Source organism: Gopherus evgoodei, chromosome 8, assembly GCF_007399415.2.
Source record: "Gopherus evgoodei ecotype Sinaloan lineage chromosome 8, rGopEvg1_v1.p, whole genome shotgun sequence".
NCBI lineage: Eukaryota > Metazoa > Chordata > Testudines > Testudinidae > Gopherus > Gopherus evgoodei.
This window is the reverse complement of record NC_044329.1, coordinates 67091863-67112221: the sequence shown is the minus strand read 5'-3', so window position 1 is coordinate 67112221 and position 20359 is coordinate 67091863. Positions and strand designations below refer to the sequence as shown.

The 20359-nt window shown below is 42.6% G+C and overlaps 1 protein-coding gene across 2 annotated transcripts in view; it reads right to left on the bottom strand.

Annotated features, from left to right (window-relative positions):
• Positions 1 to 20359, bottom strand: part of CFH (complement factor H) — a 99476-nt gene that overhangs the window by 56938 nt on the left and 22179 nt on the right. For both annotated transcript variants that reach the window (XM_030573248.1, XM_030573249.1), the window contains 3 exons: positions 16993 to 17193; positions 6297 to 6464; positions 2900 to 3076 (listed from right to left, as the gene is read on the bottom strand). In XM_030573248.1, the coding sequence (XP_030429108.1) occupies positions 2900 to 3076; positions 6297 to 6464; positions 16993 to 17193 (546 nt within the window). The remainder of the gene's footprint in view (positions 1 to 2899; positions 3077 to 6296; positions 6465 to 16992; positions 17194 to 20359) is intronic.

Genomic DNA, 20359 nt, shown 5'->3' with positions numbered 1-20359 from the left:
TTGCATTCTTGACTGAGCTCCCAAAGTCTGAAGGGTCAAAAATATTGTTGTGGGTGGTTCAGGGTATATGTCGTCAACCCTCCCCCTCCTGCCCCCGTGAAAGAAAAGGGGTAAAATCATTTCTCTCCTTTTTTCAATGTCACTGTATGTCTACTGGATGCTACTGGCAGATGCGGTGCTGCAGCGTTACACAGCAGCATCCCATTGCCTTCCCTTCCTGATGGCAGATGGTGCAATATGACTGATATCTGGCATCATCATCATCATCATCTTGTGAGTGCTCCTGGCTGGCCTTGATGAGGTCGGCTAGGGGCGCCTTTGCAAAAATGGGAATGACTTCCTGTCATTCCCTTCTTTAAGCTTTGTCTAATGGAGATTCAGTCTTGCCTGGAATATCATAGCAGCTGGAGACTGCCCCCGCTTTTATCTCTGATTGCAGATGCAATAAAGTAAGTTTCTTATTCATGCATTCTTTATTACTTTATCAGACAAATGGGGGGATAACTGCCATGGTAGCCTAGGAGAGGTGGGGGAGGAGGGAAGCAACGGGTGGGGTTGTTGCAGGGGCAACCCCTAGAATGGCATGCAGCTCATCATTTCTGTGGGATGTCTCGGGCTCTGACCCAGAGCAGACGTTTGCTTCTCTGATTCTTTATTCTAGGCAGGACTGACTCTACCTTTAGACAAAACTTAAAGAAGGGAATGACCTGGGAAGTCATTCCCATTTTTCTCCATGAGCCCCTGACCGACCTCACCGAGGCCAGCCAGGAGCATCCATGACAGCAGCAGATGGTACAATATGACTGGTAACCGTCACTGGCAATTTACAAAGTAGCAGATGGTACAATAGGACTGGTAACCGTCTCTGCTAACTTGCAAAGGCAAGTGAATGCTGCTGTGTAGCACTGCAGTACCGTGTCTGTCAGCAGCATCCAGTAGACATATGGTGACAGTGAAAAAAGGCTAAACAGGTTCCATGGTTGCCATGTTATGGCATCTGCAAGGGCAATCCAGGGAAAAGGCACAAAATGATTGTCTGAAACTGCTTTCACAGAGGGAGAATGACTGACGACATTTACCCAGAATCACCCGCGACACTGTTTTTGCCCCATCATGCATTAGGATCTCAACCCAGAATTCCAATGGGCGGGGGAGACTGCAGGAGCTATGGAATAGCTACAGGATAACTACCCACAGTGCAGCGCTCCGGAAATCGACGCTAGCCTCGGTACATGGACGCACACGCCGAATTAATGTGCTTAGTGTGGCCACGTGCACTCGACTTTATACAATCTGTTTCCAAATACCGGTTTCTGTAAAATCTGAATAATCCCATAGTGTAGACATATCTATTGTTACTGTGATAGTTACAATTAGGTTGTAGTCATGATCCCTTGCATCATCTGTAAGGGTTAGATTCTGCTCCAGTGTAGGGAAGCCAGGGAACAGATTCTCTGCTCTGGTCCAGCTATACTGAGCAAGGAACAGGATCAAGGGATAGAACAAACATAACTTCAAGCCAACCTTCTGCCTTCCAGATCCTCAGGTTGTTCCTCCTTCTTCAAGCTATTTTATGCTGGTTCTCTATGGCCCCAAAGGGTCATTTCAGCAGCCAGAAGAGCCAGGACATCCCAGTTATGATGCCTTTTCCCTAGTCACCTTTATATCTGGGGTGGGGGAGGAATTCCAACCAACCAACTATTTTTTTGGTTGTTTTCTGCAGTCAAAACTATGCAAAGCAGATGGAACAGGAGGAGAATTGGGCCTTATACATATAAAAATTCAAAGATGGAAAGCAGCATACAACAGTAAATAAGGAGTTCTCACTGCATTCAGTTATGTGTCCCTAACACTTAGTCCGGTTTTATCCCATTTGAGGGTCTGGTCTTTGTTTACCAACCAAACTAATCCATGCACCAGCACTGTCATTTTCACTGCCTTTATTTTCAAATCATAACATGCATGAACACCACAAAAGTTAAACATTTCCCTGCTGATTTCCAAATGAGTCACAAATTGCAGGGAATCTCCTCCCTATAGAAACACGAGAATTATTCTTGACTGGAAATATAGGAGACTACTTTATAAAGAGCCAGGCATCTAAAGGAAGGTTTATTCACTTATTGAGCCAATTTTGTAGACTATTCTGTGTGAAACATCCCAGTGTGCAAGAGTTATTGCAGGTGCTATCATACGGGACACCACTTTGCAGAGCCAGAACTGCGAACAACTTAAAGTTCCTGTATTTCACAGACAGATAATGGAGATGGGATTTTCTAGGTCTTAGTAGCTATGCTGTTTATTTAATACTCTTCTCTGAGCGATGGAATGGACTTCATTTGAAGACAAATTATAAGCAAGTTCTTTTATGTTCTGTGTATGTGGATAATAATAAGCAAAAAAGAGGAATAGCCAGGAAATAAGGCAGCCTGAAATAAAAGGAAGAGATGACCCCCCACTTGGACTGGGTTAATATTGGAGTTATTGTCCCACAAAAGTGAGAGATTTAATTGTCCATTTTAATCACCATATTTCCTCTCATCTGGAGAGAAGGGACTCCCGAAACCAGAGGACTATAACTAAGATACCTAAAGTGACAACAATTGGAAGAAAGTGTTTATAATTTTGTGCTCTGATGCTTTTACATAAAATTTAAGTCTTTATGATTTAAATTCTGATCAGTCAATGGTAAGTTATTTTATTTATGATGGTAATACCTCCCCCAAATAATAGATTAATTTTGCCAAGTCATAGTAAGGCATAACCCAAGGAGCCTCAGCCTTATAAGTTTCCCCACATGAAGCTGCAAGCTTCTCTCCAGCCCTGAACATGGTGCTCATCCTCTACTCGGGGAAAAAAGGAGCAAAGTAGAGAGTTCTTCAATCATTAAATTACTCACTAATGCACTTTGGTAAAGGAGTCCATCCTTCTCGAAGGCACTGTGTCTTTCCCAACTCATTTCCTTCTGGAGTCGTGTAACCAATCTGACACCCATATTTTGCTTCCTCGTTTAAATTAAATCTGTTCTTACTGTCAGAGAAATAACCATTCTGTATCTCAACTTTTTCACAGATTTCTAAAATAGAGAGAGAGTATGACATTATCTCAAGATAAATACTATTAATTAACATGCTTTTCATAGATGTAGGGTGACCACGAGAAGAGGTACACCTGAAATGAAATGGAGGAATGCTATTTAAAAATTTTGTGAACAAGAAGTTCCTTCATACTTTTGGAGAGTGGGAGAGGAAGGTAAGAAATCATAGTGTATATCAGTGTTTCTTATCTCTCACAATCATTCCTGATACTGATTTCTCAAAGTCAATCTAAAAGATGGTTGAACTGAAAATGGTCATTTTGATTCTGACACTGTCAGCTCTTATTCTGCGGGAAAAATTCTATCCTTGTATTGTATGTGCTGTATGTATAAGTAATTTGGTGAAGCACCTTCAAATCATAAGGGGCTCATCAGTGAGAAAGACAGTGATAAAACATCATACAGACATTATCACTTAACCTGCCTTCTTCAAAGACAGCCTCACCCACTGCAATATTTCCACAACTGTGACCAATAGAGCATTTATGCTAGGCCCCCTCAGTTTAAAGGAGAGGGTGTTTGTAGCAGGGCATTATCCTGGAGATGCATTCAATTTTGGAATTCACTCTCTCCCTGAATTTGCTGACTTCCAGGATACACTGCGCAGCCCATCTACTGTCTTGGGCATTTGGGGAGAGTAGAGATAGGGAGGGAATGAGGCTTTGAGGCAGGATGTGTTTGTCTGAATTTTGTTATCAAGGTTGAGAACTTGATTTTATACATGATATCTTAACTAATGTTCAAGCACCCAGAGCTACCAGACAAACTGTACAAGCCACTCCATGGAGGAAGGGGAGGCAGAGGGGCAAAGTGAATCCATGGTTTTAACCCACTTTGCAACACCCAGAAGTGCTGACCAGGTATAGACAGAGGAACATGCTGCATTATCCCAGAAGATGGTGTAATGCACACACAACTCATGCCTGGTAGAGAACAGAAAGATAGGATTTCCTGAAGCACAACTGCTCCCTGGATTACTTTGCCTCAACAAAAATGAGACATACCTGTGGCGCCTTATAGACTAACAAGTATATTTGGGCATAAGCTTTCGTGGGCTAAAACCCACTTCATCAGATGCATGGAGTGGAAAATATAGTAGGAAGATATATATAGCAGTACATGAAAAGATGGGAGCTCTCTTACATCTGATGAAGTGGGTTTTAGCCCACAAAAGCTTATGTCCAAACAAATGTGTTAGTTTATAAGGTGCCACAAGTACTCCTTGTCATTTTTGCTGATATAGACTAACACAGGTAACACTCTGAAATTTGCCTCCACGGTATCCCTAAACACAGGCCAGACCAGTGGCTAAATGTCACAATTTATAAATATTAGGTGGAGCTAATAGTAACATTTTTTATTAAATTTGCTCGATTCTCTGAATGATAAAATCCCATTTCTAATTGCTTGTAACTTTGTTAGACTTTAACCATTTGATTGAAATTTTCCATGTTTGGTGTCTGCCTCAGCATAATTTTTTGTTTTGTTTTGAAAAGTTTAAGCTGAAACAGTTTTGCTGTTTCGGACACTGATGTTTGAGTAAAATATTCTGTTTTGTCGATGCTAAGTAGTTGTTAGAGCTGTTTTGTTGAGAACCTCTAGCACTTCCATGGTTTGGAGCAGCAACTCAACATTTGGCTGTGGTGTCCACCTGGTGTCAAAGATTCACCTTTTGCTGTCCTCAGAAAAATGTACCCAAATTTGGCCATGTTATAAACCTATGAAAGTACAGATTTGGAGCTTGATTATTCTCTGAAGATTCAATCTGTACTGAACATGCTCAAGCCCAAGGTGGCAGGGGCTGAGCAGAACTTTCCTTGCAGTTGTCTCTCTTGGTTCCTAGGGGCAACACTTATGCCAGGCACTGAGACTGTGGCTATGTCTACATAAGAGTTGGAAACTTGTACATTCTAGCATGAAGAGACATATTTTAGCTTTAGCTCCAATCGAACTAGCACATTAAAAATAGGAGTACTGCTGTGGTAATGCAAGTGGCTAGTCACCTCAGTACATAGCTATGATCTTTGACAGGATCATATGCGAGGAGGCTAGCTCCTCCCACAGCTCAAGTGGCCACAGCTACATTTTTATTTTTAGTGCTGAGAGGTGGGAATAAGAATGGCTATGGGGTTGCGTTAAGGAAGAACAGGGTTGGGCAGAGGGGTTGGGGACTATTATTATTATTTTGTTACAAAAAGATATGCTCATCTCTACACAGAAGACAAAGAAATGCCTGGTACCTGTCCCAAAGAGTTAACAATCTAACTTTTAGAAATGAAACAACTAGGGTTGCCAATTTTCCACTGGCACAACACCAAACAGCCTTGCCCTGCCCCTTGTCCACTCCTCCAAGGCCCCACACACACTCTGCCCCCACATAGCTCATTCTCCCCACCTTCACTCACTTATTTTCACTGGGCTGGCTCAAAGGGTTGGGGTGCAGGAAGGAGTGTGGGAGGGAGTGCAGGCTTTGGGGTAGTGCCAGGGAAGAGGGTTTTGGGGTGCAGGAGTGTGCTCTTGGCTGGGACCAAGGGGTTCAGAGGGCAGTTGGGTGGTCAGGACTGGGGCAGGGGTTTGGGGCCCAGGAGGAGTTCAGGAGTGCAAGCTTCGGGCGACGCTTACCTCAAGCAGCAGCATGTCCCCCCTCAGGCTCCTACACGGAGGTGAAGCCAGGCAGCTCTGCGCCCTGCCCTGTCTGTAAGCACCACCCCCGCAGCTCCCATTGGCCATGGTTCCCGGCCAGTGGGAGCTGTGGGAACAGCGCTTGGGGCTGGGACAGTATGCAGAGCCCCCTGGATGCCCCTATGCATAGGATCCTGAGGGGCTCATGCTGTCTGCTTCCCGGGAACAGCACCAAGGCTAGCAGGGATCCTGCCAGTCCCGTTGCGCAGCACTGCCAACTGGACAGTTAACAGCCCAGTCAGTGGTGCTGACCGAAGCTGCCAGGATCCCCTTTAACCAAGTGTTCTGGTCAAAAACCGGACACTTGGTCACAGTATATACAACAAGCAGGGGTGGGTGAAGAACTTTGAAGGTCAATGCAATATGATCACACAGTTGCTCAGGTCAGAAATGTGCATTGTCATGACAAGTCACCTGCTAGGACTGGTATTTTTGTTTTCATTTCAGGCAGATGATGATAGTAATATGTCTACGAGTATTTTAACAAGCAGTTCAATAGAACATGAACGTTCCTTACTGGTAGAAGTACATGTTGGAGTAGGTGACCAGCCATTCTTCGTGCATGTAACTCTGGTTTCCAGATTATGAGTAGAACACACATATGAAATTTCATCACCTTCTTTGTAGGTGTTCCAATAGCTAGATAGAAATCTACCATTTTCCAAATAACCAGGAGAACACTTTTCTAAAGGGAAAAAAAAAAAGGATTACATTCAGTTAGCAAATGGAAGTCAGACATTTAACAAAGAAAAAACAAAACAAAACACCCTCTTCAAAACTAGCTATTTGAAAAAAAATATTTCAAATAAGATCTTGCTGCATAGCACTGTAGTACTTCATACTGAAAAGACCTTTATTTTCAAATATGAATCAAAGCACTTGATTTTTCCACCAGCCTGAAATTTGTTATATCAACTGTACACAAGTGTAAACAATTACACAAGATGCAAGGCAGTGAAGAATTGGGTCACATGGTCCAGATTCTCAGTTGGTGCAAAACAGCAAGCTCCATCAACCTCAATGGAACTACACTGATTTACACCAGCCAAAAAATCTTGCGCAATATGTTTAAGTAGTGGTGTCTGCACAGATTCATTTACAGCATTAGCCTCCAGAAGATGTTATCAATCATATTATTCCCTCAAGTTATTTTATGTATAGATATCACTATGATGCTCATTGAATCTGATTATTAAAACAAAAAGCATCTTTACAGAATCCAAATGATATAAGTACTGAAACACCAACATGGAGGGACATAGATACCATTGCTGTTGATTGGGTTTATGTTCAGGCTCAGGCACTAGCTGAAAAGTTCCATTAATCCAAAATAAAAACCAAAGTCATGTGTAATAGGACTGTTTAAATCATGCCATTGTAATGGCAATCACACCATCAGCCCAGGATAAACAAGGTGACAGGAGAGGGCCAACAGCCAAAAGAAGCATCTCTTACTTTCCTTCTCCCCATGCTCAGTCACTGGTCTAGTGTAATGAAGTGTAAAGGTAACTGAGTTAAGCCTTCCAAACTAAATTCACCATGTTTGTTTCATGCAGCAGATTGAAATATATTATTCAGACAGGTTTGGGCTCTTGTTAGGGTTGCCAATTTTGGTAGGATGTAGTCCTGGAGGATTCATCAGATGACATATTCTTCAATTAAAGATTAATTCCTGAAGACTCATTTATTTCCCTTCCCATTATTATCTAGCAGCATAACATGGTGCTCTTGGCCAGTGGCATTTTTTCCTTTCCTCGGAACTCTCCGAGATATCTACCATTTCCCACTCATTAGTTATCACTTATGGATGAAACCTTGAACCTGCTGAACTCAATGGCATTTTTTCACTGATCTAAGTGGAAGCAGGATTTTCCCCCAAGGTCTTAAGGTAAATTACTGTGGATCCCATTACCAATAGCTCAGACTAAGCCCGGAGTTTTGCTACAGAGCAACACAGTTTGCTCCCTCCTGCCAAGGATTAAAGATGCTGCCTTCACAGCTCACTAAGCCTCTGATAGCCTAGGAGCAAAGAACAAGTTTTGGTACCAAAATTCTGATTCCCTGAATATTTTTTAACATTTTTTTCCACCCACTTCCATGAGTTGTGAATGCCAGGAAAGACTCAGCTGTAATCGTATATAGATATTGTTACTGTGGCAGTGCAACCTCTGCAAGCCCAAATCTCTCGCTACAAACCTGAAGGTTCTTTGCTATGGACTCTGTAGACCAGGGACTGGCTAATTGGGGCTCCCACTGGCCACAGTTCGCTGCTCCAGGCTAATGGGGGCTGTTGGAAGCGGCACCCAGCACATGTCTCAGCCCATGCCAGTTCCTGCAGCCCCCAGTGGGAGCCCCGAACGGCCAAACCTGTGGACATGACAGGTAAACAAACCAGCCTGGGCCACCTGGGTGCTTACCCTGGTGGGCCGTGGGCCAAAGGTTGCCGATCCCTGGGGTAGACGGACCTTTTGAGGGGCCATGAAAACAGCTGGTCAGACAAGAAGACATTTACAGGTGCTTCATGAAAAAGTCTGCATAATAGATGGATAAGACTCAGATTATAGTTTTCTTCAACTGGTATTCAAAAATTTCCACTTAAATAGAAAGAATCTGGCTTTGTAAAATGTTTTGTGCACAAATCTGAGAAAGCCTGGGCATTAGCTAAAGACTTTGTGGACTCTTAGGATTCTCTGCCTCTCCAGCTCTGCTTCCCAATCTCTCATTACCCCAGTTAGTTACTCCTCCTGCCAGAACCACCCAGACTATATACATCATTCATGTGTGTGTTTCAAAAAGTTGATAGAAAATATTTGACCTGGTAGAGTAAGGATGTGCAGGGAGTGGGGGAACAAGATTTCTTTTGTTTCAGATTATAATAGCATATTCAACACTTCCCAGCGCCCCTAATGGCCTTTCCCAACCCTTCTGGGAGGGTCATGACCCTCTGGTTGAGAAATCCTGGCCTAGTAGTTTGGGCACAGAAGCTGGACCGGAGAGTGGGGAATAAGGGAGCCCCAATCCTCTGCTTTCCTGTGGGCCTGCCAATTCTTAAAATATGCATTATAAAAGGGAGATTTTTATCATAACTTGTGCTAATACTAAAAAGAAAAGAACAAAAAAAACTAATGTATGCATCCTGCTAATACTGATTTTGTCTCAATTCCTTAAGCTTTCACAGTTAAAGTTTAATTAATGTTTTTAAACTTTGAATTGTTGGTAATGAGGGTGTGAATTGCGGTATTAATTGCCGTTGCCATTGGGAGATAATGACAGAACTGCAGTATTGTTTTAACCTTGCTTAAACAAGATGTCCAGCTGACAATTTCAAAATAGAGCAGCAAAAAGGAGAGCTAAGTTAGAAAGAGAATATTGTAAGGAAGTTACCCAAACTTGCTAACTATTTCTCTGTTAGTACTGCTTCAGAATCATCTTCCATGATGGTGGATCATCTTTCTAAGAAAATGATAATCAAAGCAAAGATATGAGTATGAACTTGTTCCCTCAGGAGATTTCAGAAGAAAAGGCAAGCATTCCTGAAATTAAAGAGAAAACTAATGATGAAAAGATGACCCACTTTTTCTAACACTTGTCCATACAGAAGGTAGAATGAATAATAAAGAGGGTGATGTTGCTGTTAGTGTTGAACAAAATCTGGCTAAATGGCCTTGTTTGATAATGGACGAGTTTTGTACTACATGTATTGAGAAAGATCTGCTCTGTTTTCAGAATTGCAATGACAAACAGGGAAAGATTAAGAATGAGCTCTCAAAACTGGATACTCTCATTAAAAACCAACCTTCCATACAAACTTCCTCATGGATAGAGACTTTACAAAAACTAGACAAGCCATTTACAGCACAAACTTTGCCTCTCCACAAAGGAAAAAGGACACTAAGCTATCTAAACTTGCCACAAGGAGCCACAACAGTAGTTCCCTTAACCCACCCAACAATATTGTTAATCTTTCCAGCTATCCTCTTAGCCCAGCAGAAGAGTCTGTCCTATCTCAGGGCCTCTCCTTTTGTCCCTCCAGACCCACAAACACGATACAGTTCTGCGGTGACCTAGAATCCTACTTTCGACATCCCCAACTCAAAGAATATTTCCAACATACCTCTGAACAGCATACTAACCCACAGAATCCTCCCTACCAGCACTACAAAAAAAAAAAAAAAAAGGATTCTGCGTGGACTCCTCTGGAAGGTTGAAACAGATTGGACTTCTACATAGATTGTTTCTGTCAATGTGCAAAGGCTGAAATTGTGGAAAAGCAACATCACTTGCCCCATAACCTCAGCCATTCTGAACCCAAAGCCATCTACAGCCTCAGGAACAACTCTGACATCATAATAAAAAAGGCTGACAAAGGAGGTGCTGTCATCATCATAAATAAATTGGAATATGACCAACAGGCTGCTAGACAACTCTCTAACACCACATTCTATAGGCCATTATCCTCTGATCCCACTGAGGACTACCTAAAGAAACTACACCATCTGCTAAAAAAACTCCCTCACAAAGCACAGGAACAAATCTGTACAGACACATGCCTAGAACTCCAACCAGGGGTATTCTATTTGCTACCCAAGGTCCATAAACCTGGAAATCCTGGGTGCCCCATCATCTCAGGCATTGGCACTCTAACACCAGGATTGTCTGGCTATGTGGGCTCTCCTCAGGCCCTACGCTACCAGTACTCCCAGCTATCTTCAAGACACCACTGACTTCCTGAGGAAACTACAATCCATCGATGATCTTCCAGAAAACACCATCCTGGCCACTATGGATGTAGAAGCCCTCTACACCAATATTCCACACAAAGATAGACTACAAGCTATCAGAAATAATATCCCCGATAATTTCACAGCTAACCTGGTGGCTGAACTTTGTGACTTTGTCCTCACCCACAACTATTTCACATTTGGGGACAATATATACCTTCAAGTCAGTGGCACTGCTATGGGTACCCGCATGGCCCCACAATATGCCAACATTTTTATAGCTGACTTAGAACAACGCTTCCTTAGCTTTCGTCTCCTCACGCCCCTACTCTACTTGCGCTACATTGATGACATCTTCATCATCTGGACCCATGGAAAAGAAGCCCTGGAGGAATTCCACCATGATTTCAATAATTTCCATCCCACCATCAGCCTCAGCCTAGATCAATCCACACAAGCTGTCCATTTCCTGGACACTACAGTGCTAATAAGCAATGGTCACATAAACACCACCCTATACCGGAAACCTACTAACCGCTACATTTACCTACATGCTTCCAGCTTTCATCCAGGACACACCACATGATCCATTGTCTACAGCCAAGCTCTAAGATACAACCGTATTTGCTCCGTTCCCTCAGACAGAGACAAGCACTTACAAGATCTCTACCAAGCATTCTTAAAACTACAATACCTACCTGCTGAAGTGAAGAAATAGATTGACAGAGCCAGACGAGTACCCAGAAGTCACCTCCTACAAGATAGGCCCAATAAAGAAAAATAACAGAACACTACCAGCTGTCACCTTCAGCCCCCAACTAACACCTCTCCAGCGCATCAAAGATCTACAACCTATCCTGAAAGATGATCCCTCACTCTGGCCTGGTCCACACTACACAGTTAAATCAATTTAAACAGCGTTAAATCGATTTAACTCTGTACCCGTCCATACTACAAGACACTTTAAATAGATTTTAAGGGCTCTTAAAATCGATTTCTGTACTCCTCCCCAATGAGAGGAGTAACCCTAAAATCGATATTACTTTATCAATTTAGGGTTAGTGTGGACGGAAATCGAAGTTATTGGTCTCATTCCTTTAATGTAGCTACCCAGAGTGCACCGCTCCGGAAATCGATGGTAGCCTAGGACCATGGACGCACACCACCAAATTAATGTGCCCTACTGTGGATGCATAAAATCGATTTTATAATATCGGTTTTATAAAACGGGTTTTAGTAATTTCGATTTTATGCTGTAGTTTAGACGTAGCCTCTCACAGATCTTGGGAGACAGACCTGTTCTCACTTATAGACAACCCTCCAACCTGAAGCAAATACTCACCAACAACCACACACCACTGAACAAAAACACTGACCCAGGAACCCATCCTTGCAACAAAGTCAGATGCCAACTCTGTCCACATATCTATTCAAGTGAAATCATCATAGGACCTAATCACATCAGCCATGCCATCAGGGGCTCATTCACCTGCAAATCTACCAATGTGATATATGCCATCATGTGCCAGCAATGCCCCTCTGCCATGTACATTGGCCAAATCAGACAGTCTCTACACAAAAGAATAAATGGACACAAGTCTAACATCAGGAATCATAACATTCAAAAACCAGAAGGAGAACACTTTAACCTGTCCGGTCACTCAGTAACAGATCTGAGAATGGCAATTTTGCAACAGAAAAGCTTCAAAAACAGACTCCAGAGAAAGTGCCAAACATTGAATCTATCTCCCCATGTAAGTATTCTCACTCTTCTTATCAAACTGTCTGTACTGGGCTATCTTGATTATCACTTCAAAAGTTTTTTTCTCTTAATTAGCCTCTCAGAGTTGGTAAGACAACTCCCACCTTTTCATGCTCTCTGTATGTGTACATATATCTCCTCACTATATGTTCCATTCTATGCATCCGAAGAAGTGGGTTGTAGCCCATGAAAGCTTATGCGCAAATAAATTTGTTAGTCTCTAAGGTGCCACAAGTACTCCTGTTCTTTTTGCAGTATGATAGACCCAGGCCAGTTGGGTACAGCAGAAGGCAGATATACTGGCCACTGGATTAATAGTTTTCTGTTCCCTGATTGACCAGAGCAGGGGCTGCTCCAGGCTAATGAGAACACCTGACTCTAATTAACCTGCAAACAGTCAGGTGAGGCCATTAAGCTAATGTGACCACCTGACTCTAATTAAGGCCCTGCTGATACTATAAAAAAGGGATCACTCCAGTCAGAGAGAGGAGAGCCAGGGAGCCAGAGGAGAGGAAGTGCGGCTGAAGGGCTGGTTAATGAAGAGACCCTCAAACCATCGTTAAGGGAGCCCTAAGGTAAGGGTGAAGAAGGGAGAAGCAGGAGAGCTGTGGGGAAGTGGCCCAGGGAAATGTAGCAATTCTGGCAGTGAAAGGTTGGCTGCCAACGGCTGCTACCTGGGCTGAAACCCGGAGCAGAGAGAGGGCCTGGGTTCCCCCCAACTCACCACTACAGGAACATCTCCTGGGAGGGGAAGTCAGGCCCCTGTCAGGATAGGAGGCTAAACTGTTCTGAAATAAGCCCCCCCAGGGACAACAGAGACTGTGGGAGTTCTCTCACCAATCTCCTTGCTGGCCTATGATAAGGGCTCAGTAGACTGTAACCCTGGCCCTAGACGGAGAAGGGCTATGTGGAAGGTCACAGTGAGCCACTGAGGCTAGCATAAAATGCCTAGAAGAGCAGGACCCATGGGGGCAAGGTCAGAGCTCTGCCACAGCATATACAGACTAACACAGCTGTAACTCTGAAATGACAAACTTATAGTTTCTGAGTATCAGAAATGGTATCTTTCACCTCTTCTTTTTGAATGAAAACTACCAAATGGAGAGCATTGTCAGAACCATTGGTCAAAGCATTCTAAACCCACAGGAGCAGTATTCTGTTTTATGTGAAAACTCTTTTCATTGCCTAATAATCTTAGCACCTTCATAATTGCAGGCTTTTCCAACTGGAAAAAAAGCAGAGGAAAAGACTTTTTCTCATGAAAACAATGTGGAACATTGTAACACCATAGTTGCATGACTAGCAAGTTCATAAACCAAGAATCCCATTGACAGGGAGATGTTACAGCTGCATCTAACACAAACTGCTTACTGGGAAGACATTTCAAGGCATATTGTGACAGTTAAGATTCTTGATTAATGCGAGTTAGCATTTAGAGCAAGGGAGGAAGTTACTGACTTTCCTCAGAACCAAAATTATCTAGATATTCTTGAAGCCATCATCTAATTTGACCAGTTTGTAAGAGAGCATATTAAACACTATGGAAACAAAGAGAAAGATCACCTATCCTACTCGTAAAAAAAAGCTGAGTTCATTGAGCTCATAAGGTTTTGGAATTCATTGTAACTGAAGTCAAACAGGAAAAATACTACTCTTTGATAGTAGATTCAGCTCCTGATATCACCAATGAAAATCAGTTATCTGTTATTTTCTGCTACTGCTTACATGGTGCCATAAAAGAGGACTTAATTGTGCTTATACCAACTGAAAGCCAGACGGGCAAGTCACTCTTCCAGACTATGAACAGTTTATTGGATCCAAATGACATGCACAGCTCTTCTCTGAACTTAGCTAGGACTTGCAGTATTGATTGTTGCATGGAAGACATAAATGTTTCAGTTTTGTTCAGAAAACATCTTTTTTGTGGTGTTGCTCAGGCATGGAAGCTTCTATGAAACAATCTTATTAAAAGGAAACAAGAACCTCTCCTTGTCTTAAAAACCTGTGTGACAGGGTCAGGCCAAATGGCTACAGGAGAGTGATCCTGTTGGTATCCAGTAAGTGGGTGGACAGAGCTCACTGCTAAAGGGCCTCCCAGCAGCCTAAGGGGAGGATTCACAGGGCGGGATACCAAATAACTGCGGGGAACAACTAAATGAGATAACAGGAATGGGAATGAGGTCACAGGGCTAAACAATAGTGATAGAAGGTAGAAATATTAGCCCCAGATTAAGCAGATCTCTTTTCCCTAAGATAGATAATGGGCTCTTCCAGAACAATCAGGAAGTTGCTGGAAGCAATTAAGGCAGGAAGGCTAATTAGGATACCTGGAGCCAATTAAGAAGCTACCAATTAGAACAATTGGGAGGTTATGCTGATGAATCCAACAATGAAGTGCACAAACACAGTGTAAAGGAAAAAATTTCCTGATGGGAGAAGTGACACTGCTTTGAGGGAAAGGAACATTTCAGGTTGACTGTTTTTATCTTATCCTCCATAAACGAAGTTCAGAATTAAAAAGTTAATGGTACACTAATTATCCACAACGTTCAGTTTTCTTACATTTCTTGATCAAATAAAATGAAGTGAAGGGGAAATGAAAACATGCACTCACACATTGCTCAATGCTTACTTGAATGATCTAGAACCTCAGCTTTCTGCCAAAATGTATTAATTTTCAGAATTTATAAGATGCTGTGACATGCAGGATAGAAGTGTTACTGGAATCACCAGATTTTTTGTATGATAAATATCTGAGCAATGTTTTCCTGAATATTTACATTGAGTGGAGACTGCATTTGACTGTACCCATTGTCAACTGTGAAGCAGAGTGATCATTGTTTCTACCATACTTAAGACAACTTTTTTTAAGGCAAGCTGAGACAAAGTTTAATGATCTGGCTATCATGTCAACTGAATGGGATTTATTTCAAACACTGTCATTTCAAGGTAAAATAATTGAATTTGCAGCAATTAAAATTTGCAAGATGCCAGTTTAAATATGCAGCATTTCATTTGGCTCTTAATGTTCCATATTTTTATGTGTATCTGGGCAGTTTATTCTGTTCATTGTCCTTGATTTTCTTTCAATTATTATTCAGTAATATACATGATTTGTTGATTGTCATAAGCAGGGTACTTTTTTACTTTTATTAATACTGTGCTGATGAAAAGGGGGCCTGCACTCATTGATCTGGCCAATAGGAGAGTTGAGTTTTATTCCTGGCTCTGAGACTAACTTGTGTGAATGTTGGCAAATCATTACACATTTCTGTGTCTCTCTTCCACCTTTTGCCTGTTTTGTTTATTTAGATTGCAAGCTCTTTGAGTGAGGAACTGTTTCTTGCTGTGTGAGTAAAAAGTGATGAGGATCCAATCTTGGTTATGCCTCTACTCACTATTGGAACACAGCCAAATATTATATTATATTATATTATTATTATTATTAAATTTCCAGGAAAAATAAAATGATTTCTGTAGTATTTGTGTATATGAAATGCTACACTCAATTGTTCATTATGATATTAATAGTTGATGTTTTTATTTGAAAATCATAATTTTACAATCTTGTGTAAGACTGAGAATTAGGCTATGTTTATACACTAGCTATGTATCAAATATTTGTCTAGTTAGGGGTATAGAGATTATTATTTGTATGATAATTGATGTACCATCAATGTACTCAAAAAAGCCTACATCTCATTGTAACAATTGACTTGTTAAAGTTTCTTTCATTTGTAGTTTTGTATGATTTTGAAAATGACCAGAATTTGGCTAGTTTTTGTACAAATAAGAGGGAAGATTTTATAGACAGTTACTAGATTAAGTTATTTGATGGATGGCCTGAGACTGCAAAGTGGAATGATATAGAGGAGTCTTCAGCTGGCTACTTAGATCAACTTTAAATCTGCTTTGTATGGCTAGAGTTTTGCAAAGCAGACTTAGTACGTGTCAGGATCACCAGCTGCAGGTCTCCATATTCAGAGCATCTGGCAGTGGCACTCCACCGTCTTTGCCACCAAAGAGCAGCCCTGAAAAAGGAATAAGATACACAGCCTAAAATAGTAATGTCCAGGGCAAGCTGCAAAAGTCTTCTAAGAAACAATATATTCCTGCACTACAGGAGGAGACAGTGTGCGTGTACGCATGTGTACACATGGGCAATGGCACAAAAGAGAAAAGAATTCCTATAGTTCTGCTACTCTCACAGGCAATTTTCTTACAACTGAACATCTCAAAGACAAAAGAACCACCTAAGCCTCTCTTTGTGTAGAAAATTTCACAACATAAAATACTCCTCCTCATTGGTCTCTGTCGACACATATTATTGATCTTTGCTCACCCTTTCTAATTCCTAAAGATCCCAGTACCTTCCACAAACACTCTCACTCTCAAAGGGATACCAATGCCTGTCCTGTTCCCTTGTGAAAGAAACAGAAATGCAGGTTAAAATATCAGCAATAAGGAGAAAGGAAAAAAAAATCCTACAACTGGTTTCTTGAAGGCCTGTTCCAAGTACTGCCTCCTTCTCAGGCTTTTGAATCCTTTTAAAGAGACACCCATGTCCTTGGGTGACAGTGTTTGCTGGGGGAGTCAAGGAGCCGGAATGGAGCAGAATTGTAGTAACACCCACCTTCTGTCACAATTCTGGTTCTGTCCATTGCTGTATATAATTATTAGTAATAGTAGAATAGAATTTCAGAAAATAATACAAACATATGTTTACTTACTAAGGCATTTTGGTGCAGGAGACCAGCCCACTTTAGTACATCTGATCAGAGGCCACCTCTCCTCTCTTTCAGATACGTAACCATCAAGACATCTGTAGTAAATTCCCACACCTAACTGTGCTGGAAAGGCTCGTTCTTTGTAATATTCATAATATTCAGTTAGTGCTCCATTTTCTATATGTGGGTAGTCACAGGGTCTCACTTTAAAAAAAAGTTAAAAAATGTATAATAATACAAGGTACATGCAAGAAAAATTGATCCCTTCTATGGACACTCATTTGAAGAGGTGGAAGGAGAGAAGAGCTCTGCAAGGTTACAATCACAGTTTACCCGAATTGTTCCACTGGAGCACAAGATAGAGCTTTCACCTGGTAGCCAGAGTTTCCAGCCTCCAGAACCCACATGTTGTGTGGGATCTCCTCATGATACAGGGCCATTCATCAGTTGGCAAGATAGTGTCATGGAGGTGATGGAATTTCCTCCACACGAGACAGGATATGATCCACATACTAAAGGTTCCCTTTGTGTGCAGATCTAGGGGGAATTAACTCCATGTTTTCCAAGATATCTGGAGTCACATTATCAGAGAATTAATTTATAATATCATTGCTGGGCTCCAAATCCACTTACACCTCTTCCTGTTTTAGACAGCTTTCATTTGTTTCTAATTATCAAAGCCAAATTCTGAAGTCCTCGATAAGTTTTTACTCAGTTCTACTCAACAAAACTCTCCTTGCAGCCTGTCATAAACACATAGTTAAGGATTAATGTCTCTTTTACCTGTAAAGGGTTAAGAAGCTCAGTAAACCTGGCTGACACCTGACCAGAGGACCAATAGGGAGACAAGATACTTTCAAATCTTGGTGGAGGGAAGTCTTTGTTTGTGCTTTTTGTTTTGTTCATTGTTCACTCTCAGGACTGAGAGGGACGGAACATCATTCCAGTTTCTCCAAATCTTTCTGAATCAGTCTTTCATGTTTCAAAATTGTAAGTAGTAGCCAGGCAAGGCGGATTAGTCTTCTGTTTGTTTTCTCAACTGGTAAATGTATCTTTTTGCTGGAAGGATTTTTACCTCTGTTTGCTGTAACTTTGAATCTAAAGCTGGGGGGGGATCCCTCTAGTCTATATGCATCTGAGTACTCTATAAAGCATTTTCTATCCTGATTTTACAGAGATAATTTTTACCTTTTCTTTCTTTAATTAAAAGCTTTCCTTTTAAGAACCTGATTGATTTTTCCTTGTTTTAAAATCCAAGCGGTTGAGTATGAACTCACCAGGGATTGGTGGAGGGAAAGGAGGGGGGATGGTTAATTCCTCCTTGTTTTAAGATCCAAGGAGTTTGGATCGGTGTGAAGCCTCTCAAGGCAACCCAGGGAGGGGAAAGTCTGGGGGGAGAAGGAGGGGGGATGGTTAAGTCCTCCTTGTTTTAAGATCAAGGAGTTTTGGATTTGTGTTCCTCAGGGAAGGTTTTGGGGGAACAGAAAGTGTGCCAGACAAAGACTTCTGGCTGGTGGCAGCGTACCAGATTTAAGCTAGTAATTAAGCTTAAAAGTGTTCATGCAGGTCCCCACTTTTTGTACCCTAAAGCTCAAAGTGGGGGAAGAACCTTGACACAGCCACTGGGATTTTACCTTAGGAAAGATTGAGTAAACATTTGAGAAAGAACTTCTTGTTTTTGCACAGGGAAAAGAACTGCCTGGAAGAATCTGTTGTATGCATTGTTGGTGTAGCCATGTCAGTCCGAGGATATTAGAGAGGCAAAGTGAGTGTGGTAATATCTTTTATTGGACCAGTTTCTATTTGTGAGAGAGAAAAACTTTTGAGCTTACACAAAGCTCTTCTTCAGGAAGAGACTATGACAGTTCAGAATAAATGACGAAACAAATGCATGGTACAAATTTAGGGCTGTGGTATATGTAAGTGACTCAGAATTCAATGATGACAATAGTTTCTTTCTTTTATATCATTCATACAGTAATGGTATTGTGCTTGGCATGCTATCATTTGGATAGATAAAACACACAGCTACAAATCTTGTCTGTAGAAGGGTTGAGTATAGCACATTTTGTCAAATAAATCATGGTGTATACATTACTTGTGTAGTTATTTACAGTTCCATTAACTTATACCATATCATCTTATTTTCACAGGTGCTTTATTCAAGTCCATCAAAGTAAATAAGGAAAGTAAATAAGTGTTATTTACTCCTTCTCATAATACAAGAACTGGGGTGTAGTGCGGCTTGGCCACGGTTCATCCCTCAGCAGGGCTGTGGGGTATCCCACTGCCTCGCTCTAGTTTGCGGGCCGATGGCTCTGCAGTCGTGGGAAACAACGCACACTCGGTTAGGGGGCTCAGGCCCTTGAAGCGGGGCTGAGTCGAACGTCGCCATGGATACACTGCAACTGAATGGTTCCCAGTCGAGGGTCTTCTGGGAAGCCTAGGCTTTGGTGGACTAGAGTCTGACCACAGCCAGAGCCAACATTTAGCAGCCCCCAACAACTACGTGCACAGTGACCTTGGCAGCCTGTGGCGGTCGGGCACGGTTTTCTCCGGCGCAAACGTGCCCAAAGCTGCAGTCCATCTCAGGGTAGTCCCATGCTTCCCACAGGAGAAACAGGGCCCAATTTCAGGTCACCCAGGCGGGCTGAACCTCCCCTCTGGCTCATAGGGGGACTCTGTGGGGCACGGCCAGTCTCAGTCTCGGAGGCTGTAGGAGTTTGCCAAGGGGGGACCCTCGGGACGTCTATATCAGGGCTCCTGACTCTGCAGGGGTTCCGTGGTTTGACCTGGGTGCTCACCCATCTTTTGGGGTTGGGGTGCTCGAGCCCCGGATGGTGGCCCCACGTAAGCGGTCCGACCGGGGTTTCCGCCGCCAGGAAGCCCTCCATGAGGGTGACGGCAGCCGCTACCATTGGGGGCCGGTGACGAAGGACCCAAGCCCTTCCCCGCAACAGGAGGACATGGAGGAACTGCTCCAAGATGATTTGCTCAGTGAGCTCATCGAGGTTCAGCCTGTCGGGCCATAGCCACCGCTTACACAGGTCTCTCAGCTCCTGAGCCAATCAACCGGGGGCGGGCACCCACATTGTAAGTCAGATTCCGGAAGCGCTGCCGGAAGGTTTCCGGGCTGACGTCTAAGGAGTCCAAAATCGCTGCCTTCCCCCGGGTATAGTCCCTGGCATCCTCCGTGGACAAACTCTGGTATGAAGTTTGGGCCGTTCCCGTCAAGTATGGGTCCAGGAGGGTGGTCCACTGATCTGGCGCCCAGCCAGCAATGTGCGCCACCCTTTCAAAAGTCACCAAAAAGGCTTTGGGGTCATCCAGCGATCCCATTTTGGTCAGCCTTACAGGTGGGATGAGTCGG